This window comes from Castor canadensis, chromosome 5 (assembly GCF_047511655.1).
Source record: "Castor canadensis chromosome 5, mCasCan1.hap1v2, whole genome shotgun sequence".
Taxonomy (NCBI): Eukaryota; Metazoa; Chordata; class Mammalia; order Rodentia; family Castoridae; genus Castor; species Castor canadensis.
The window spans coordinates 158,613,056-158,636,697 of NC_133390.1; the positions used below are offsets into that span (position 1 = coordinate 158,613,056).

At 39.0% G+C, this 23,642-nt stretch overlaps 1 protein-coding gene across 3 annotated transcripts in view; it reads right to left on the reverse strand.

The window, feature by feature from the left end:
* The window catches only part of Pigu (phosphatidylinositol glycan anchor biosynthesis class U), an 82,818-nt gene that overhangs the window by 49,262 nt on the left and 9,914 nt on the right, over positions 1-23,642 (reverse strand). For 2 of the 3 annotated variants that reach the window (XM_020162981.2, XM_074074588.1), the window contains exons 3-6: positions 21,384-21,443; positions 20,476-20,538; positions 12,953-13,062; positions 10,554-10,654 (exon numbers count right to left, since the gene is read on the reverse strand). In XM_020162981.2, coding sequence (XP_020018570.2) covers positions 10,554-10,654; positions 12,953-13,062; positions 20,476-20,538; positions 21,384-21,443 — 334 coding nt within the window. The remainder of the gene's footprint in view (positions 1-10,553; positions 10,655-12,952; positions 13,063-20,475; positions 20,539-21,383; positions 21,444-23,642) is intronic. The other variant, XM_074074589.1, reaches the window with a different exon arrangement.

Genomic DNA, 23,642 nt, shown 5'->3' on the forward strand with positions numbered 1-23,642 from the left:
GGTACTGGAATTTGGACTCTGGGTTTCATGGGCTTCATGCTTGCTAGGCAAGCACTCCACCACTTGAGCCACTCTTCCAGCCCCTCTCCACCTCTTGAGTAGCTATAACTGTAGCCATGAGCCACCACACTGGGCTCAGCCTATTCTCTTAACCCTTGTGTTAGGGAGCCTCCTCTCATTCAACACTAATACTGTCCTCTAATAATCTGCCAGTTTGTCTTTTCTCTTCTATTTGTCTTATAAATTTCTCTTTAATTTTAAATTCTCCACACTAAGTACAGTGCCTGCCTGGCACATGCATAACTGACTGAATAAATGAACATCATTCAGTAATATATATAAAGTCCTTTAAAAACAAACAAACAAAAACAAGCATAGACTAGATACAGTGCATCACAGCTATAATCCTAGCTAATCAGGAGGCAGACATTGAGAATCTCGGTTCAAGGCCAGCCTGGGCAAAAAGTTTAGAGACCCTATCTCAACCAATAAAAGCAGGATATGGTGGCACACACTTCTCATTCTAGCTACAAGGAAGCATAAATAGAAGGATCAAGGTCCAGGACAGCCTAGACATAAACTTGAGACCCTATTTGAAAAACAAAGCAAAAAGGGCTGGGGGCATGGGTCAAGAGGAAGAGCTCCTGCTTAGTAAGCACAAGGCCCTGAGTTCAAACCCATTACCACGAAAACAAAACAAAACAAAAAACCCAAGCATATTAAGGGAACCTAATGTCTCTGAGGAAGAAGAACTCACGAAGCATAAAGTGTTTTTGCAAAGCACAAAACAAATCTGACTCTTAAATGCAATAGAGCCTGTAGATAAGCAGTTCAGGGCAAAGACTTGGGTACAGGGATGCTCTGTGGAGCAATGACTGGCTGAGGCTTAACGTCTGGGGGTAGAAACATGGTGCTACAACAGTCAGTGGCCTGATGTAGGTATTCTGAGAGTGAGATGACAGGACAGGTGTGCATGGGGCACATGCACAGCTTGAATAAATGTGAGGGGGAGTATGGAGGCATACAAGAGAATCAGAGAGAGCTATTAAGTTTTGAGAAAAGCTAGATGGGGCAAGAAGAATGAGTTATAAAGGCAGAAAGCAGGAATGATATGTGCTTGGGGCAAGAGCACGGAAGATAAAAGTAAAATATTTTAGACAAACTGTGCAATAAGCAAACACTGCTAAAGTTTGCTCTATGCCAAGCAAGTGTGCCAGGGAGACTAGTGACTCAGAAGGTCTGTGTCCTCAGGGAGCTCCCAGTAAACAATTATAAAACACAAGAGGAAAGTATGGGGAAGCAAAACTAGCCCAACAGGGGATGCTGAAACCTGAGTTTTGAACAGTCAGTAGGTGAGGCCCAGCATCCAAGGAAACAGCATATACAGGGGCAGGAGACCAAGAAAGAATGCTGTGTTAGGGGTGGGTTGGAGACAGTAACCCAACATGGCAAAACAGGGCAGGCTGGAAGAAGTGGCTGGAAGAAAACCCAAAGGGGCTCCTGAGGATGCTGGTATGATTCTGCCTTTTAATCTGTATTCTGGGACTCATCATTATGTAAACATTCATTTATCCATATACTACCGGTTTCTACATTTTTCGGTGTATCTATACTTCAATAAAAAAGTTACAATCTAGTCAGCTGCTGGTGGCTCATACCTATAATCCTAGCTACGCAGGAGGCAGAGATCAGGAGGATCATGGTTCAAAGTCAGCCCAGGCAAATACTTTGAGAGACCCTATCCTGAAAATACCCATCACAAGAAAAATGGATGATGGAGTGCCTCAAAGTGTGGGCCCTGTGTTCAAACCCCAGTATTGCCAAAAAAAAAAAGATAATCTAAAAAGTCTCAGCCATAGGCAGGGCTCAGGACCATGGAGGACTTAGCGCCAAAAATTATCCAGAACATCTATCTACAGGCTCAGACAGGATACCTATCTGTAATAATGCCTGAAATGGAGCTTTGTGTGGGCAAGAGTGAGGGCCTAACCAGGAAAAACTGGGCCAAGAAGGAGATGAGTTTTACCCAAATGGGATACAAGTTACCATTGTCTGCTAGTGTAGCCTAGATGCTCACACACTAGGTTTTCTGAACAAGGCTTAGTCTATGGCCTGATCACAGGAATATTAGGATAAGTCAATCAAGTGGGTATGTGTACTGCCTGTAATATCAGGGAACGTCATTATCTACCCAATCTAGAGCTAAATATGTTTTCCAACTCTATTTGTGTCAGGGTGAGGGCCAAAACAAGCCTCCACAAGACCTGGGATAACATTTTGCCTCCAGGGACTATACCTTCATTTGGGCTTGGGTGGGTGGCACAGTTGCAGGGCAGAGCAGGAATGAGACAAGGACAGGCTGTGGGAACTGGTTCAGGATATGGACTTCAAGGAGAAGAGCAGAGAACCAGAGACTAGGTCACAGACAGTAATATCCTGTTCCAGAATAGGCAGTGGGACGACTGGAATGTGGTCAAAAGGGCTGAAATCCCACAGGATTATCAAAAGAGGAAGTTGCACCAGGGTCTGAGGCAACAGGAGGAGGAGGTACAGGGGGCAGGGCCCAATGTACTACATTCCTTGCCAAGTGTGCTCTTTTAAAGGGTGGGCCTTCTCAGAGCATGTCCACACCAAGGACAATAAAGATACTTTACTGAGCCCCTCTCCAGCCATGATTGCCAGCACTTCACATGTTTTGAGTCATTTAGTCCTTTCAATAATTTCAGGAAGTCGGTCCTATTACTATCCCCATCTTACAAATCAGGAAACTGAAGGAGAAAGACGTTGTTTGCCCAGGATTACAAACTCAGTGAACATCAAGAATAGGATTAGAGCTCAGACAGTCTCACTCCAGACCCCACACTCCTTAACTGCATCACTATGCCACCCATTTGCTCTCAATCTATGTCTGAACCATAAAAATCATAATAAGCAGAGGAACTATTTTTGGGGTGGATTCTGCTAAGGAAACATTCTGTATTTCTCATTTATTCTTCTACTAATTGTAGGAGGCAGAGAGCTCTGTGCCTCAAGAACCTCACACTGAGGCTCTTGAGGTATTATCTGCTCAAGACTACAGAGCTGGTAAATAGAATAAGCAGGCTTTGAAAGTGGGTCAATCAACAAACTTCTCTCTAGGGTCCCTGAGTCTTCTATGACTCTCTCCACTGCTGGGATTTCCCCTATAGGAACCTCAAATGGAAGTGATGGGATCATTAGGGCTCAGAACCACACTCTTCCATTGTTCCTCTAAGGCTGAGCTCTAAGAAGAAAACCTCTCATTCTGACCTTCTCCATAGTCCCTCTCCATCTCATTCCTGCTCTGTCCTGCATCTGCGCCATCCACCCATGCCCAGAGAGATCCTGTCAATCCTGAGGGATTTTTAGTAACAATCAGTACCACCACTTACTGAACACTTACTATGTGCCCCCATACCATGCACCATCTCATTTATTCTTTACATTTGCTCTATAAGGTAGAGGCTGTTTCAAACTCCCATGCTATAGGTAAAGAAACTGAGAGGCCCAGAACTGTTAAGAGACTTGTTGAAGGTAATGTACCCAGGAAACAGTGGAGCTGAGACTTGTCACCAGAGCTAACATCGGAACAGCTTGAGGACTTAATCAACCTTGACTGCCATGTGATAGTACATCCTGATTCTTCTTTTTCCTTGGCAAGCAAGTCCTGTCATATGGTATCTTTGGGTGGAACAAGGGAAGTTGGAAGGATCCTTAATTTGCAAACGTCAAGAATTTCTTATTTGGAATACATCATTGTTGACAAATACTAGCAGTGAACAAGCAGGAGTACCTATTAACATCTATCTATTTGTTTTCCTTTTTAAAGCCTAAGTAAGACTACTCCACAGGGATGAAGTATTTTAATTAGCCCACTGAAAGGCAGAGCACCCTTTGACCAAAGCAATAGCTTTCAAAGTGAAACCATGTCATTCCACTATACTACATCAACCCTACCTACAGAACTGTTCCCCAGACAAAATCCATTAAGGACTTCACAACACAATGGCCTGGGCATGGCCTGTGTCTCTCAGTGTGTCCCAGGCAAGCCTGGACTGCCACAAAAGAAGCTAAAGGAAAGCAAGAAGAAATCAAAGTGACAGAGTGAATGAGGCCATTCCCTTCTGTGGGGCACCTGCTCCATGAAAGTCTAGGGACTTCCACCGTCTCTACCTTATTTAACTTATTTTTAATTATGAAGAAATGGAAAAAAACAGTTATGAAAAGGAAATAAAAGGGGGGGGGAAGGTGGCCCAAACAATGTATACACATGTGAGTAAATGTAAAAATGATAAAATAAAAAAATTAAAATTTAAAGAAAAGGAAATAAAAATCACTCATGAGTTTATACAGACAAATATTGCTCTTTTCGAATCTATTTTCTACCATTTTTGTTGTTGTCTTAAAACAGCTAAGATTAATTAAAATATAAAATTTTGAGGGCTTGTGGAGTGGCTCAAGTGGTAGAGCACCTGCGTAGCAAGTGTAAGGCTCTGAGTTCAAGCCCCAGTACCACCAAATATAAATAAATAAATAAAATCCTTAAAAATATATATATATATGTATAATTTTATATTCTGCATTTAAAACTACAAATGTATACTCACATAATTTGTAATTATTAATAAATATCCACTACATGGGTACAACTGTATTTTACTAATCTTTTACTTAACCATTTTTCTATTGTGAAATATTTTCCAATTTTTCCAACCACAAATAATACTGCAATTAATGACTTTGCACCATAAAAGCTTTATCTGTATTTCTGTATGACTTTAGGATAGGTTCTCAAAAGTAGAATAAACCAAAAAAAAAAAAAAAAATTTTTGATACTACCAAACTACTTCCCAAGAGGGTTATATAAATTTGTACATCTATTTGCCATGTGGGAAAATACCTATTTGACAGAACCTTTGCCAGTACAGAGTATTATTTTGTAAAATTTTTGCCAATTCCCAAGGCCCCCCCAAAATTTTTTAAGTTATCTCTTGGTTGGAGAAATAGCTCATGTAAAGTGTTTGCCTAGCATGTGTGAGGTCCTAGGTTTGATCCTCAGCACCACAAAAGAAAGAGGCACAGAAGCATTTCTTATTTATTTCAATTTGCTTTTTTTTTTTTTTATGGCAGCACTGGGGTTTGAACTAAGGGCTTTATGCTTGCTAGGCAAGCACTCTACCATTGGAGCCACTCTACAGACTTCTTTTGTATTGGGTATTTTTGATAGGGTCTCATGAACTATTTGCCTCAGCTGGCTTTGAACTGTAATCCTCCTGATCTCTGCCTCCTGACTAGCTATTTCTATAGGTGTAAGCCACTGGCGCCCAGCTGGAGTTGAATTTTTTCAGGATTGTTTTAGTCATTTATATTCCTTCTCTTGTAATTTTTCCCAACTGTTCTCTTTTTTTAAAGTAAAGAATGAATTAAACTTTCATTAATTTTATTAAGCATCCAATTACACAGCAGAAATGTTAAATGCAGAAATAGGATTTAGTTTTGCTGTATAAACTGTTAGCAGCATTAGCAACACACTCAAAGAGTCAAAATGGTTCAGAGATCCAGCTAAAATAGAACTCTTCAAATATTTTAATAGATTAGGAATGCTGTCTGTGATAGTCTCTATTTATAGTAGCCAACAATGGAAAACAACTTAAATGTCCAGCAAAAGGAAAGAGCTGGGACTTTAGGAGAAACATACATGAGACATGGAGGCAGAAGTAGAGCAGATTTTCATTTGATATGTTTGAATTTCTTTTATTCTTACCAAGAGTTTGAACTGCTTCTAAAATTTTTTTATTAAGTTTTAAGAAAATGTGACCAATATGTGGTCAAATACGTGACCAATATCAAACATGATTTGTATGAAATACGTGTTAAAAGTAAAACAAAGTTATGTATATAACATTGCAAAAGTGTCTATGAATTCATTCAACAGAAATCTGGAATATCTATATAATTTTTAAAATTTGTTCTCTGTAACCAGAAATAATGTGGCTTTGAAAGAGATCCATGTAATTTATTCACATATTTTTACCCAAAATAAAACTTTTCTATTGACTTAAAAGCTAAAAAATGTATTTTTTTAAAAAGTGGCACGCCACAGTTTTTCGTCCATCTTTGTACTCCGCTACTTACAAAAAAAATTGACATTTCCCATGCTGAACATGATGACACATACCTGTTATCCTAGCTACTTGGGAAATGGAGTCAGGAGGGTCCCTTTTGAGCCCAAGAGTTCAAGGCCAGCCTGGTCAACAGAGCAAGAATTTAAAAAAAAAAAAAAATCTAACAGTGACATTTTCAAAGGCAAATCCCTTCTGAGACTACATAGACTGCAGCATATATTGCATATATTCCTTCCTTTAATGGATACCAGTCACCTTGATAAATGATAAGCTTTCTGAGTCTGACATTCTGAAGACAGGGATTGAGGCAGGGAGTATTCACAGACAGCAAAGCATCTTCACTATTCAGAGTTGTTTCTGACAAAATGACCACAACTTTGAAAACAAGACAATTCAAGTTATGCAATATCTAATCCTTTTACGTGACCTAATAATTTAAACTAAAGGACTTATAGAAAGGCCACCCATAAGGAATTTAAAAAATACAGTGTCAAAAAAGAAAACAGTGTCTTATTAAGACTTAAGTCTTTCCCATGTGCCACCTTATAAAAGGTAATTACACTGAAAGTAAAAGGTTCTACACATAGCTTTTTTTTTTTTTTTTGGTGATACTGGGGTTTGAACTTAGGGCCTCATACTTGCTAGTCAGGTGCTCTATTATTTGAGCCACTCAGCCAGCCCTATCAAAGCACAACTGTAGACTCTATTTACTGAGCGTTCAAACTATTCAGTGTAAGTATATAGAGGGCTAGTGAATGGCTCAAGTGGTAGGGTGCCTGCCTAACAAGAGCAAGAACCTGAGTTCATCTCTAGTACAGCCAAAAAGAAAAAAAAAAAGGTGTATGGAAATAGGATTCTAAAGAAAGTTAATTGTAGTATTATTTAAGCAGTGGAAAGCCAGAAAATCACCTAAATATTTAATGGTGTAAGTTGATTAAAGAATTTCTAAGCCTGGCCTGGCATGGTGATGTACACCTGTAATCCCAGCACTTGGGAGGTTGAGGCAGGAGGATCAAAAGTTCAAGGTTAGCCAAGGCTACACAGAGACCCCATCTCAAAAAAAGGAAATATCAATACACTCATCCATAGGATTGAATAGTATACAGCCATTTAAATAACAAAACTAGAACCAAGTGTGGTGGCGTGTGCCAGGAAGCTGAGGCAGGAGGATCAGTTTTAGGCCAACCTGAGCAGTTTAGCAACACCTTGTCTCTAAAAACAATAACAACAAAAAGAGACCAAATATTTATTGACATAGATGGTAGACTATATTACTGGTCCCAAATCTCCACCCCTCCCTATGTCCAGACCCTTTGCCATGTAACTTTATAGTGAATTCCCACTGTGGGCTCAGTCATGTATCATGTTTTGATCAAAGGGATGTTAGCACATCTGATATACCCAGAAACTTAAAAAATGCATGCCTGATTGGGCTTGCTCAGTATTATCCCTGCCATTGCTACAAGAAGAACATGCTTAAATTAGTCCTGTGGTCCAGAAGGATGACAGATGTGTGGAGCATGCCGAGGCCAAGGGTTCAAACTTCAGCACCAAAAAAAAAAAAAAGTTCAAGTTGAAGTTTACACATGAACCAATGAGAACCATAGGTCTTACTCACCCCATGTAAGTACTTCTATACAGTCAGTCAGGAGGGTACTCTGGTATACCACACCCTGCTTTGAATTCCACCCACAGGAGACCACAGCCTGGATAAATTTAACTAAAGAAGCAAAGGTCTAGGAGATACTAAGCATAGTACTGGGCTGAAGAGAAGTGTGAGCTGAAAAGTAATAAGATAACATGAAAGTCTATAGACTGAAACTAGTCATCTTGTTCCTGCTATTATAGCTCCATCAGCCAATCAATGTACTCCCTACTCCACCCCAACCCCAAATATGCTACCCCTAGGCAGGAAACTAGAGGATTCCTCTCCAGAAAAACAGAATAGCTTCAGATAAAACCTGTTGATGATATTTACAGATGTCTCCAACAAAAAAGGGCAGCCCACTGCCTAATCTGCCCAAAGCGAGAATGATTCACCAACAAACGCTGCTCATGCCGGCCACTGGTGGCTCACACCTGTAATCCTACATGGGAGGCAGATATCAGGACAATAGAGGTTCAAAGCCAGCCAGGGCAAATAGTTCATGAGACCCTACCTCAAAAACGCCCAACACAAAACAGGGATGGCAGAGTGGCTCTAGTGGTACAACGCCTACACAACAAATGTGAAGCCATGAGTTCAGACCCCAGTACAGCTCCCCCCAACAAAAAAAAATCCCTGCCCATGAACAGTCTCCAGTCAACAAGTTAGTGCCTCACTCTTAAATATACACAGACAGCAGGATCCCCAAACATAAGAGAAAATCCTCCCATGTGAAGGAAAGAACCCCCAACAAAAAGACCAAGAAGACAAAGAGACTATGCTTAAAACTGATGAAAACTAAAAAAAATATACTCAGAGAGATAAGATGATATTATCATGATAAAATAAATATAGGATGTTTAAAAGAAACAAATGGAGATCAAAAAAGAACTTAAAATGCAATAACTAGAATTAAAAATGCAGTACAACAACTGGAAGATAAAAAACAAGGGGGGATGTGAGGGGAGGTAGCCCAAACAATGTATACACATGTGAGTAAATGTAAACATGATACAAAAAAAAAAAAAAACCCAAGGAAGTATCCCAAGAAAAGTAAGAGTGTGTTAAAAAAAAAAATCAACAAAAAATAAAATATGCATATTTGATCAAGCAAGAAAAGTACAGCTTTCATGCTAGGCATGGTGATACATTGCTAGAATCCCAGCACCCAGGAGACTCAGGGAAGAAGATCACAAGTCCCAGGCCATCCTGGGCTACATCGAAAATTCCAGGCTGAACTGGCTACATAGTGAGACCCTGATGTCCAAAACCAGAGGACAGAGGAAACACCGTGGAAACAATTTGAAAAACAGAACACGAACATCTTCTAGAACTAAAGCCTACTATTTTCCTCACTGAAAGGGCCAACCAAGTACCCAGCATAATGAAATGAAAAAGACCCATGTCAAGACAGAACACCACAAAATTTCTAAACACCAAAGATGAAAAGATTCTAATTATTTCAGAAAGAAAAACTGGGTTACACACAATGCCATCAAATAGTAATGAAGATGCTATAAATAAAGCAATACCTTCAAAATTCTGAAGAAAAAGTTATTCCAGTCTAAAATTCTTATCACACCCAACTACCTAATTTGGTATGAACTAGAACGAAGATATTTTTCAAACACAGGATCAAACCAATCTCATATATTCTTTCTTAGAAAACTACTAGAGGAAATATTCAGCAACACCCAGCAGAAATATCAATAAAGGTAAGAAGAAATCCAACAAACAAGGGATATAGCATAGGAGAATTATGAAAGGAAGTTCCAGTGTGACAGAGTTGCATAGGACCAGATAACAACCAGGACAGACTGCGACATGATAGAGGATGTGTGAGAGAGGACTCCAGAAAAACAATGGAATTGACAGACTAGTGATGTATTTAAGTGTTCTAAAACAAAACTGTCAGCTTCTTGACAGAACTAATAGAGCAAATGGGGGAAAAACACAATAATTGGTACAAAAAAAAAAAACCTATAAAAAACTAAGCATTAAAAGATAATCATTAATCATAGGAAAAATAGAAAATTATATAAGATAAAAGTAATCATAGGGAAAAAGAAAATGAAAAAGTAATCACACAAAAAGTAATCACAGTTTCTACTTTGCAATAATACATATAGTGTCATAAAGTACAGGTTTTAACTGCAGATTTTTTTCTTCTCTTTTGGTGGTGAAGATTGAACCCAGGACCTTGTACATGAGTGGTAGAGTATATTTCTATCACTGAGGTACACCTTAGCCCTGAGTACTGATTTAATCAAAAAAGTAATATAACTGCTGTAAGAAAATTCAGCCCAAGGGAAAGTGTGGATATTGGTACAAAAGAGCTATGAGAAATCTTTATTTACCATATTGGAATGTAATAATAATGTCTAAAATTTATAGTTCATTAAGTATCAATATAATTATTCAGAAATACAGAAGTAAATATTAGCAAAAAGCAATTGCTTCAAAGAAGCTGAACCTACAGGTTGGGAAGAGAGAGGAAGAAGACTGATATTCTCATTACAAATATTTTAGAACTTAAAAAAACAAACAGGTCAACAGTGACTCTCTGAGTAGTAGATTTTCAGGATATCTTAACTTTTTTCTTTTGTTTTATCTTAATTTTCTATAATAATCTTGTATTACTTGTATAATTTTAAAAAACATTAAGTGTTACTTAAAAAAAAAAAGCCATAGTCTAAGTGTTATAAAAACCCTACATAAAAATCAGTTGTAACCAAAGGATGTAAAACTCTCCTTCAGGGTCTTACCTTTTATGGTGGTCAAAATGAAGAAAGCAATGAGGGTGTTGTTGATAGCGCAGGTAGACTTGGCAACACAAGATAAGACCGTGTAAGGATTTAAGAGATAGCTGGGGAAGAACACACATATTTGGTATTAGAAATCCTGATCAGTGAACCTGAGTGTCCTGGCCTCCACAGCCAGGAAGTTCAGAGATTTATTAAAAACATACTCAAAAGAAGGCGACTTCTTAGAAATAAATTTTCCAAAGTAAAACCGAACAAAGTGGTAGTTGGGGGCCAACGAGTAAAAGATACTACACATTATGCTATGTGGTATATGCAAAACCATCACATTTAATCATCAATAAAATCCTATAAACTAGCAATAATATCCTTTGTTCTGCAGATGAGAAAACCGAGACTCAGTGATTAAGTAACTTGCCCGAGGTTTCATAAGCATTCAAAATCCGGTCTTTCTGGCTATAGCCAGCATTCTTTATACTACTTAGCCTTTGTGGTACTCAAGCAGTATCCACTGAATTAAACAAGCCAGATGGCATGGAACTTCACAGAATATCTTAACCTTCCACTGGGGAAAAAGTTAACACCTAGTCTTCCTGAGGTTTTGAATGGACTGAGAAAGTCAATCTGAAGTGCTTGTGAGTTGGGAAATCTTACATAGTCATAATGGATTTTTTTTAAAGGAAGGCAGGAATGTCTGGGGTTCCAACTCAGGGCTAGTGCTTACTAGGTAGGTACTCTATCACTTAGCTGTGCCTCCCTCCCATTTCTTGCTTTAGTAATTTTTTAGGTAGGGTCTGCCCTGGACCACCAGCCTCTTGCCTAGGGCCTCACGTGTAGCTGGGACCACAGGTGTACATCATCACACCCAATTTATTGACTTAGATGGGGGTCTTGCTAACTTTTTGCCTGGGCTGGCCCAAACCACAGTCCTTCAGATCTCCATCTCCTGAGTAGCTGGGATTACAGGCATGAGCCATTGCACCCAGCATAACGGATTATTTTTATTTTTATTTCTATCCTGCTTCTACAAAGTATATGCAACAGCTAAAATGAGAAGAGATAACGAAATTAGTAGTAAAGTAAAAATAGCAATAATTAAGATCAAGAAATAAATAAATAAAAAGAGAAAGTAATGGCAAAAGAAAGAAAACCAAATGAGTCTTCTATAGCATTATAACAATCAGCTTCAAATCTGACTCTGAGTTTCCTGGCAAAGTACTTAAGTTACATAATTCTGATTACCAGAAAGGAAGAACATACCAGTGTCTTAGGAAAATATCATAATTATTATTCACAAATAAAGACCTCAAATCCAATACCTCCAGAACTATAAGATTAGCAGTTCTAAAGCAAAAGGCCTAGAAATTGTTGTTATTGGGAATTTTGTTTTGTTTTTGCTTTTTCTCTAGCAATTACAGATAGGTTTATTACACAACCTTTAAAGCAATGGTTGCTGCTATTACAAAATACCCCCAAGAGACATATGAGTCCATAAGAATTTATAATGCTGCTAAACCTCTGGTCTTAATTAAGGTAGTTCCCATCAATATTTTTTAAATACATAGATGTGAACTGATACCCAAAACTGTTTCATGGGAGGAAAAACAAACCATTTCTAAACAGCAGGTGATGTTCAAGAAGGCTGCCCAGACACCTATCTGGAACACTGAATAGGAAATTCGCACAAAGGGCAATGGGCTGAATAATCTCTCCTCATAGGACCCCTTCTAATTCTTAAGAGTTCTAAGGGCATGTTTTTCCCTTACTTATTTTATTTATTGTGTATCCCTAGAAACTAGCATATTATAAATATTCAGCGACCATTAGTCAACTGAGTAATTCTCATTTGCCTAACTCAGATAACCTGAAAGAATTAAACTTACTGCAGTACTGGGTACTTCTAGAGAATTCTTTCATAAAGCCTCAATAAGTTCTACTCTTCCATGCTAGTCATAGGTAAGATGGGTTTCCAGGTATTTTACTTCAGTTTTCTGAGTTACAAATGGGGAACTAAATTGTACATAAAACATAGGAGCTGCTTGAAACAACAGCTACATAAAGAACAGAATTTTATTCAATCCATATATCATAATGGAAGAACTACTATTTTTTGTATGTTTGTTTTTAGAAACACTGGTTACAAGTAGGCTGGAGCCTAGATCAGAAACAAGTCAGAAAGCATTTGCGAAGGGTTTGACTGTGGGTGTCCCTGTGTGAGTCTTTGTCCACCAGACACAGAATGTCTGTCTCTTTTACTGGCCAGAGCCCTCGTTGTGCAACAGACCCTCAGCAAATACTTGATGACTAAGACTGCAAAAATACAACAAGCAACATGGGAAAGTCTCATCAGATTTTCCTCACATTTGTTGGCACTGAGCCTTGATTTGTCAGGGAATACTTACAACAGGGCTACTTTCAGAGGGATGTATCGCATTTCCATAGGGGTTCGAATGAGTTCGGCCACATCTGGAGCATACTGGTCCAGTTCTAGGAGTAGTTTCTGCTTTTTAAACTGGGGGAAAAGATGACAAAATACATGAAACAAATGGCTTTTAGGATGAAACACAAAAGTCCTTACTAAGGTCTACATTGCCCTGCCTAGTCTGGCTTTCTCATTCCATGCTCATTTTACACTCACCCTCTCCCCCCTCCCACTTTCTGAGTTCCAGAACCATGAATATGCCAACCAATACTCCTTCTTCTCCCAGATCTTTGCATTTGACATCTTCTCATTGCTTCCTCAGGAAGGCACACTCTCTTATCTTGTGCCTTCCTATTATACATTCTTCTACGGCACTGTTCACAGTTATAATTTTTTGATTTATTTATATATCTGACTAATTCCTGACTCTCTCACTAGATTACAAGTTCCATAAGAGCAGAGACCAAGTTATTTGGTCACCATGTATGCCTAACACCCAGCACAGTAGACAAACAATAAAGATCTGTTGAATGGCTAAGTGGATGACTGAGTGGCAAAGCCAGTTCTTAGCCATTGTGGAGAGTTATTGTCAGTGGTCTTAGGACTCAAAAATTCCATCAGCAAAGCAAAGTATGTTCAAGCAAGGTGGAATAATCCTCTTAGGTTTTTTTCCCTCATTCTTCTGTTGCAAGTTTTTTTTTTTTTTTTTTTTTTTTTTTTTTTAGTTCTATATAGGAAGTATGAAATGGTCATGATGAAGAAAAGGAAGAAGAGAGCTAGGTGTGGCTAGGAGTTGAAGAGTGAAGATGCAGTGGGATGGGGATGGAAACTCCTTGCCTTCCCCTGATGTGCCCCAACAAGTTCATGGGTATGTTCCAGAATGAAAAAATGGTAAGCAACTTATAAGCAAACACAGGTCAGAATATAGATGGAAAATCTTCTAAACCCCAAATGCATAGCCCTGCTATATAAAACCAGTGCTGCATACTATTAAGAGTATTTCAGAGGAGACAAAGTGACAAGCATGTACTATATGCACATAATTTATGATTTTTTTTTTTGTGGCATTGGGGTTTGAACTCAGGGCTTCATGCTTGCTAGGCATGTGCTCTCACTGCTTAAGTCACTCCACCAGCCCTATATGCATGATTAAAGATTTAATGATGAGATAAACAATCACAATATATTATATATTTCATTGTACCAGCTACATAAAGTTAAAAACATGCAAAATAATACTATATTTTATTAAGGGGTATTAACAAATGTAGTAAAAGTTAAGGGCATGTGTGTGGGAAATGATAACCACAAAACTCAGAAGTGGTTACTGGTGGAAGAGGGAATAAATAGATGAAGGTATCCTCTACTTAATCTTTTTCGGGTTGAAAATAGGTTTGTTGACTATACATTATTCTTATTTTTGTATATTTTAGGTACTTCAGTTAAAGAGAAAATCAAGAGATCTCCACAGGAATACAAGTAGTCCCAGATATCTTTTTTTCTTTTTGGGGGCAGTACTGGGGTTTGAACTCAGGGCCTTGTGCTTGCTAGGCAGGCACTCTACCACTTGAGCCATGCCCCTAGCCCTCAAATTTCTCACAGAAGTTTACCTAGAGGCTTAGTTAGAAAACCTGAAACTGTTGGGAATGGTGATACAATCCTAAAATCCCAGCTCTGGGAGGATGAGGCAGGAGGATCAAAAGTTTGAGGCCAGCCTGGGTAACAGTATAGCAAGACCCTGCCTGAAAAAAAACAAGGTACTCAAGTGGTAGAGCCTGCTAGCAACCACTAGGCCCTAAGTTCAAACACTAGTACTGCCAAAAACAACACACATACACACACACACAAAACCTCACTGGGCTACATAGTAAGACCCTGTTTCAAAACAAAACAAAGCACCTAGAACAAACATCAAAAACCTCCCTTTGATCATCTTTCTGTTCTCACAGTTGGCAGAGACCAAATAAAGTGGAAGGATAATCATCAACAAGATTTATGGTGCCATTCACAGCTGGGGTTATTTAATTAAAAGGACAAAATATAAACTAAGGTGTTTTTTCAAGGGTGGCCGACTCAGCAATCAAAATGCTTAGTGAGAATAGCTGCAGCACTGGTAGTGGCAACTAGCTAAGAGTTCTAGAGTTCTGCTGCAAGAAGGTGGCTGGGGGGCGGAGGGAGAAGGGCAGGGGCCAAGCCACAAAAAAGGGAAAAATAAAAAGCTATTGAAAGGAAACATGGAACTTGTCCAGGGGCAGTCAGAGACAAGTGGGACTGCAGATCCATTCCCTATTTCTGAGAGATGCAGGCTACCAGGAGCATATAGATACTGGGCAAGAGGGACACAGCCCTAGTGGAGGGCTTCCTTGTAACCACAATTGTCTCAAAACCAGTACTTCAAAAACAGAAAGACCTTCTGAAAGGGGAGTCCCCAGGAAGGAAGAACAGTCAAGTCAGTACATTCTCTGCTCCCTCTCTTGTTGCCTCTCCCTCAATCTAACCAGCACAGCCACCATTATGACTGTCCTCTCAGGTTCAGTATCAGTTCCCCAAATAGGCAAAACCCCTTTTCAAAAAGCTTCATTGTGCCGGTGGTTCACGCCTGTAATCCTAGCTACTCAGGAGGCAGAAATCAGGAGGATCATAGTTTAAAGTCAGCCCGGGGAAACAGTTCTCGAGACCCCATCTGGAAAAACCCTTCACAAAAATAGGGCTGGTGGAGTGGCTCAAGGTGGAGGCCCTGAGTTCAAGCCCCAGTACCACCAAAAAAAAAAAAAAATCTTCATTGCATCCAGCTAATGACAGACAGTGGCTAGAAATCTAAGAAAATTCAAAAATTACACACCTGTACACAAATATAAATCCCAAGAAAGTATGAAAATAAATGAGGTTAGGGAGCACAATTTAAAATCCAAAGAAAAGTATTTCTAAATAAGTAAACTTGACAATGATGGATTTAAAGCAACTTGCAAGTAGTTGACCTGGATGTGTTCACTTAGTGATCTGTAATCAGCTTGTACACAAAAGATATGCCTTGATGGCAGAGTGGCTCAAGTGGTAGAGCACCTGTGTAGCAAGCGTTAAGGCTCTAAATTCAAATCCAAGTACTGCCAAAAAATAAAAAATAAAAGAAAAATAGTGATAACAAATGGTATGCCTCCCATATGTATGTTATACTTCAACAGAAGTTTCTGAACAAAAAGGCAGTTTTGCTGCTTGAACCACACCTTTAGTATACCTTGAGCCATACCTCTAGTTCATTTTTGCTCTGGTTATTTTTTTGGAGATGAAGTCTCACAAACTATTTGGCTGGGCAGGCTTTGAACCTCAATCCCGATCTCAGCCTCCAGAGTAGCTAGGTTTACAGACATGAGCCACTGGCACCTAGCTCAATCAGCACTCTTATTCCACAGTCTAACAACTAGAGATGGGATGAGTATAGTGTCCTCTCAGCACCATTCCATTGCTTTCTGGAATGCTATGTAGACACAGCTTCATTACTAACCAAGGACAGTCTTAAATTCCAGTAAGACAAGATGGCACGGGGGCTCACACTTGTAATTCCACCTACTGGGGAGGCTGAGATAGGAAGGCTCATGCTTCAAGACCAGTCTGGGCAAATACTTTGTGAGATCCAATCTCCAAAAATAGAGCAAAAGGGACTGGAGTTGTGGCTCAAGTGGTAGAGCGCCTGCTTTGCAAGCATGAAGCCCTGAGTTCAAACACCAATCCCATCAAAAAAAAAAAAAAAAAAAATCCCAGCAAGAAAATGTTTCCAGACCATATAGTATACACTCTTCTGACAAAGCAGAGATTTAAGAGGAAGACATATGCTGATATTCTATCTATATCAATGGTAGTATGATAGCTGGGTACAGTGGCACATACCTGTAATCCCAGCACTCAGAAGGCAGAGGCAGGAGGATCAAGAGTTTGAAGCCATTATGGGGTATACAATGAAACCCTGATCAAAAAAACAAAAAACAAAGGACTGGGGAGGTAGCTCAGTTATCAAGCACTTGCCTAGCATGAGCAAAGCCTAGCTTTGATCCCCAGCACCAAAAAAAAAAACAAGACAAATCATACTACAGCAGTATGATAGTAGTATTGAAAGCTGCCATTTAAGCTGGGCATGGTGTTACACACCTGTAATCCCAGTAGTCAGAAAGGTGAGGCAGGAGAATTGATCATTCAAGACCAGCCTGAGCTACATAGTAAAATCCTGCCTCAAAAAACCAAACAAGAAATGAGCCAAACATTGTATGCACATATGAATAAAAGAAAAATAAATAATAGAAAATAAAATAAAATAAAAACCAAACAAAAACAAGAAACAATTACAGCAAAAGCTGCCATTTAGAATGAGCTAATTTGGGGGCGGGGGTACTAGAGATTGAACTCAGGATTTCACACTTGCTAAGCAAGAGCTCTATCACTTGAGCCATACTCTCCAAGCCTAGAATGAGTTAATTTTTGACATGACATAAATAAAACTGTTATTATTCTCTTTCCCCTCCCCATAAAACTTTTATTCTGACCAAGAAAACCAATGCTACAATAATCTGAACTATGAGAACGGAGAAACAAAAAATTTTCCAGATTTTAATTCAGTCTTCGTGATTACAACACATCTTGGTGCACTAAAAAACTGGGTATCGACAGTAGCTCATTTGATTTCCTCTAAGTCACAAATGAAAAACCTCTGTGATTCTAAATAAACCCAGAAACCACAAATCAATTAAAATTATTGGTTCCCTAAATTAAAGGTGTCTCTCTTGTTGACAGTGAAGTCAAACTAACTGAAACCCACTTTCATTACTTCCTCCTAAGATCCCCCCACTCATTAAAAACTATTTTAGGCCACACTAAGATTCCACCTCACCCCTGTTAGAATAGCCATCATTAGCAACACCATCAACAACAGGTGTTGGCGAGGATGCAGGGGGAAAAAGGAACCCTCTTACACTGCTGGTGGGAATGTAAACTAGTACAACCACTCTGGAAAAAAATTTGGAGGTTACTTAAAAAGCTAAACATTGAGCTACCATATGATCCAGCAATACCACTCTTGGGGATATACCCAAAAGAATGTGACACAGGTTCCTCCAGAGGCACCTGCACACCTATGTTTATTGCAGCACTATTCACAATAGCCAAGTTATGGAAACAGCCAAGATGCCCCACTACTGACGAATGGATCAAGAAAATGTGGTATTTATACACAATAGAATTTTATGCAGCCATGAAGAAGAACGAAATGTTATCATTCGCTGGCAAATGGATAGAATTGGAGAACATCATTCTGAGTGAGGTTAGCCTGGCCCAAAAGACCAAAAATCATATGTTCTCCCTCATATGCGGACATTAGATCAAGGGCAAAAACAACAAGGTGACTGAACTTTGATCACAAGATAAAAGCGAGAGCACACAAGAGAGATATGAGGACAGGTAAGACACCTAAAAAACTAGATAGCATTTGTTGCCCTCAACACAGAGAAACTAAAGCAGATACTTTAAAGCAACTGAGGCCAATAGGAGAAGGGGACCAGGAACTAGAGAAAAGGTTAGATCAAAAAGAATTAACCTAGAAGGTAACACACACGCACAGGAAATTAATGTGAGTCAACTCCCTGTATAGCTATCCTTATCTCAACCAGGAACACTTGTTCCTTCCTATTATTGCTTATATTCTCTCTACAACAAAATTAGAGATAAGGGCAAAATAGTTTCTGCTGGGTATTGAGGGGGTAGGGGGGAGAGGGAGGGGGCGGAGTGGGTGGTAAGTGAGGGGGTGGGGGCGGGGGGAGAAATGACCCAAGCCTTGTATGCACATGTGAACAACAACAACAACAAAAAAGTTAGAGTGCCTGCTTTCCAAGTGCAAAGCCCTGAGCTCAAACCCCAGTTCCACCAAAAAAAAAAGTAGATGATTCTAACCTTACATTAACTCTTGCATACTAATGCCCTGGTCTAGAGCGCCAAACTAGAAACAAAAGGAATGGAGGTGGTTGGCGGTGGAGGGGCTATGTGCTGAGGGGTGAGGGTGGGGCAGGAGGTATATTCCTCCAACATTATCAAAACTCAGACAATGAGGCTCTTAAACTCCTTTATAGGCCAAAGCATGCACTCTGGGGCTAACCTAGGTACCTCTGCTGTATCTGTGCCAAGGCAAGGTAATCAGCAAGGAACTGGAGGGAATGACCAGCTGAGTGCAGATCTGGATAGCAGAATTGGAAGGAGGATGGGAAATGACAGGGGCCACCCAGCTGTAAATAAGGTAACAGAGCGCATTAGCCTCTAAAATTTTTAAGCTATGCTTTAGTAGTAAGACATACACTCCCTAGCCCTAGTGATACTAGGCCTCTAAATTACAGTACTTAATCCTTTAGGGGAGGAGTCAAAGAGTCCTAACCACCAATAATAGAGATGAACTCTTAGAAAAAAATACCAACACATTTATATACACATTTTTTTTATACCATTTCAAGGATTTTAAAGGCCCCTTAAGCCTTTAAAATGCCATTTATAAATGGACCCTAAATTAAGAACCCTTGCTACAGGTATTTTAAAAAAACCTTCTCTAAGGTCTAAAATTCAACAGATTTTTTGTTACTGATGGCAAGTGCCACTGAAAGACAGACTTTCATTTCTGATTCTATTACATGGTGACAGAAGTAAAAATGAACCACAAACTGGCAATATAGCCTTATCACTCTGGCCTAAATCCTCTGAATGGCTCCCAGTCAATCAAGGAGAACTGAAGCCAAAACAAACCAAATCTTTTTTTCATAACTACATGGCAAGTGCACATAGCTAATCTATTAACTTTCTCAGAATCCAGGGAAAGGAGAATGATCCCACTATGCAATTCCCCTTAGCTATTACATAGTTAAGAGTAAAGTTTACATCAATACTTTCAACAGGCATTAATACATGCTGAATTTTCTAATTTAAGATTACTTTTTTAGGACTGGAAGTATAGCTCAGTGACAGAATGCTTGCCTAGTATTTGTGAAGCCCTGAGTTTGATCCCCAGCACCAACTACCCTCCCTGCCGCCCCCTCCCCCCCACCAAAGAAAGATCACTCTGCAGGGAAACAGAATCTTCAACACTGGGAATCCAATTTTACCTCAAAGAGGCCTAACACAGTGAGTTAAAAGCTGTATTCATTTTCCTATGAAAAGAAAAAGCAGTGAAAAGAATGAAAGATTTTTAAGGAGTCTCATTAATCTGTCATTCAACTCTATTCCAGAAAGTCACAGCTTGCACAGGTGTGTAGATATTAATAGGCTACATAGATTAAGCTGACCTTTCAATTAGTAAAGCTGTCTGTGGGTTTGGGTTTTGTCACTCCAGAGTATGCAGAACCACCAGAAGATTCACTCCCACTTCTTAGCATTTTAAAACAGTTAGATACTTAAGTAATGACCTTTGATTCTTTTCAGTAACAAAGATCAGCAGGTTACCAAATTCTATCAGCTTTGTACCACCCACTAACTACTTACCACAACTTTATTGAAGTCCTGTATTGCAAAATACAGGGCAAGAGCAGTGAGTGCATCAGCTATCTGTCAAGAGAAAGAGGAATAATAGGAAATAGTGTAGGAATAATGGGAAGACATTGACTGGCCCTGAAGTTCTGGGTAGTGGGCTACCCAGTACTGAACTCTTAGAGTCAGGCAGAACTTCAACCCTCCCTTTGGCTACTCAAAGGTAAGGTTCAATCAAGGAAGTAAGATTGGAAAGCCCTTAGAATTAGGACCCATCTAGGCTCACTTCAGTCTGGTGTCCCACATTTGCTCTAGAATTTCAAGTTACTTAAGTTTTCTGTAAAATAGGAATAATACCTACTGCTTTGCTGGCCTCGAGTCTGTCAAGCACCTAGCACGGAGTAAGTGTTCAATCAATAGCAGCCATTATAATTATGAAGGAAGTCTTCAGTAGACTTCCTAGGTATTTCTTGACCCAGATTTTCAATCCAAGATTAGATAAATGTTTCAAACTGCTATGCTCTCAAAACATAGCCCTGACATCTCAATTTTCAAAATTCTTGCCCCTCAAAGTCTAATCAGGTCTATGTCTTCACAGAATCTCATGTCACAATGCTTAACCCTTCACACTGACACAGTTAAAACCAACTACAGAATCTTGGAGCTAGAAATTTCAAGACTACAAATTCCAAAGAATAAGGAAATGGAACTGCTCAGAAATCAGAAACTATTTCTCATACTCCCATAATACCTCCACAGTTCCATGCTTTCAAACTAAAGTCTTAGCTTTTATGTTCTGAGAAACACTCAAGTTCCTAACATAGATTTTTTTCATAAAAACAAGATGATTGTAAAATTAAAAAAAAAAAAAAAAATATATATATATATATATATATAGTGATTTTACCTGGACAACTACTTACCATAAATACCAATTCAGCATAGTCAATTAGAAAATGAAAGAGGTATATTATTAATGGAGTCTGCAGAAGAAAAACAAACATGCAAAAAAAATTAAGTTAAACCTTATTATGAATTATATTTCTAAGATGGGAGTAGGGGAAAACAATTCTTTAGCAAAAAAAATCTGTTTCCTCCCTACAATAACTGTTCTATGCTAATTAGTCAGTACACATTAAGAAAGAATAACTTAGTATCCTGGATCATTTTGTGCCACTGAGACTATCTATTGAATTGAGTAAAGGAAATAACAAAATATGACATGTGCTAAATATGCAGCCTGGTATGATGGTGCATGCCTGTAGTCCCAGCTACTCAAGAGTTCAAGGTCAGCTGGAACAATGCAGCTTTACTCCATCTCAATATATAAATGTTTAGGAACTGTTAATACACTAAAGCTATGAGGTATAAATTTTAGGGTTTTTTTTTTTTGTGGTACTGGGATTTTGAACTCAGGGCCTACACCTTCAGCCACTCCACCAGTCCTTTTTTGGTGAAGGGTTGTTTCGAGATAGGGTCTTGTGAACTACTTGCCCACACAAGTTTCAAACCACGATCCTCCTGATCTCTGCCTCCTGAGTAGCTAGGATTACAGGCATGAGCCACTGACACTCGGCTAAATTTTAGTTCTAAAACATGTCTAACAACCAAGGGGAACAGTATAGAGTACCAAGATTGCTGAACTCCTAAAATAAACTAGTATTTTTTTTTTCCTTTCTCTATACTCACTGATAAGTTTATATAAGAACACTACTTCCAGCTGAGCATGATGGCTCACATCTGTAATCCTAGCTACTTAGGAAGCAAAGATCAGGAGGATCAAAGTTTGAGAGCAGCTCGAGGGAAAAAGTTTGCAAGACTCCCATCTCAACCAATAAAAGATGAGTGTGGTGATGCCTGCCTGTTAGGTGAGAAGTGTAAATAAGGGGATCATCATCCCCAAGCATAAATGCCAGATCCTATTTGAAAATTAACTAAAGCAAAAAAGGGTGGAGGCATGGCTCAAATGATAGAATGCCTGCCTAGCAAGAACAAGGACCCGAGTTCAAACTTCCAGACTGCCAAAAAAGAAACCAACAACAAAAAATATTATTTCCAAAAAAAAAAAAAATATTATTTCCTCCTCAAAGAATTGGGTAGAGCCAGGCATGGGGGTGCATACCTGTAATTCCAGGACTTTGAGTCTGTAACAGAAGGATTTTGAGATCAAAGCCAGCCTGAGATACTAGTGATAGATAGTGAGACCCTGCTTCAAAAAAAAAAAAAAAAAAGATTTGGGAAAACTCACTAACTATGAAGCCATCTTGGCCTGAGTTTTCTTTTAGATTCAGTTCTTTACAGATTCAATTTCTTTCATAGATTAAACACTATTCAGATTTGTTGTATTTTGTGATAAATTACATTTTCTAGGAACATATCCATTTCATCTAAATTTCTGTCTAATTAACACAAAATTGTTTACAATATTTGACTTTTTATTATTTAAGGCAATATATTTTCCTCTGAGTATGGCTTTAGCTGAATCGCACATGTTTTGATATGCTGGGTTTTTTTTTCAGTATTATTCAATTGAAAGTAATTTTAATTTCCACTGACATTTCTTCTTTGAGACTACTCTAAAATGTATAGACTGGGAGGTGGGGGGGGGCGGCGGGACTGGAGGCACAGCTCAAGTAGTAGAGGCCTAAAATGTACAGACTGGGGATATAGTTCAGAGGTAGAGCATGTGTGTACCGTGGATGAGGCCTTAGAATTGATCTCTAGCACCAAAAAAAACAAACCAAACCAACCTAACCTTTTTACATTTTTTTTTTTTTTTTGGTGGTACTGGAGTTTGAACTCAGGGCTTTACGCTGGCTAGGAAGGCACTCTACCACTTGAGCCACTCCATCAGTGCTTTTTATGTTGGGTATTTTTGAGATAGAGTCTCTCGAACTATTTACCTGAACTGGCCTCAAACCTCAATACTGCCTCCCAAATAGCTAGGATTACAGGGGTCTGCCCCTTTTTACTTTTTTTTCTTGCAGTACTGGGGCTTGAACTCAGAGCCTTCACCTTGAGCCACTCCACCAGCCCTATTTTTATGAATGGTTTTTCCAGATAGGGGCCACGGCACCTGGCCTTTTTACATTTTTATAACTGGTTGCTACATTAACTCTACTGTGGTCATAAAAAGACACTACATTATTTCAATAATTTAAAATGTGCTGTGACCATGGTCC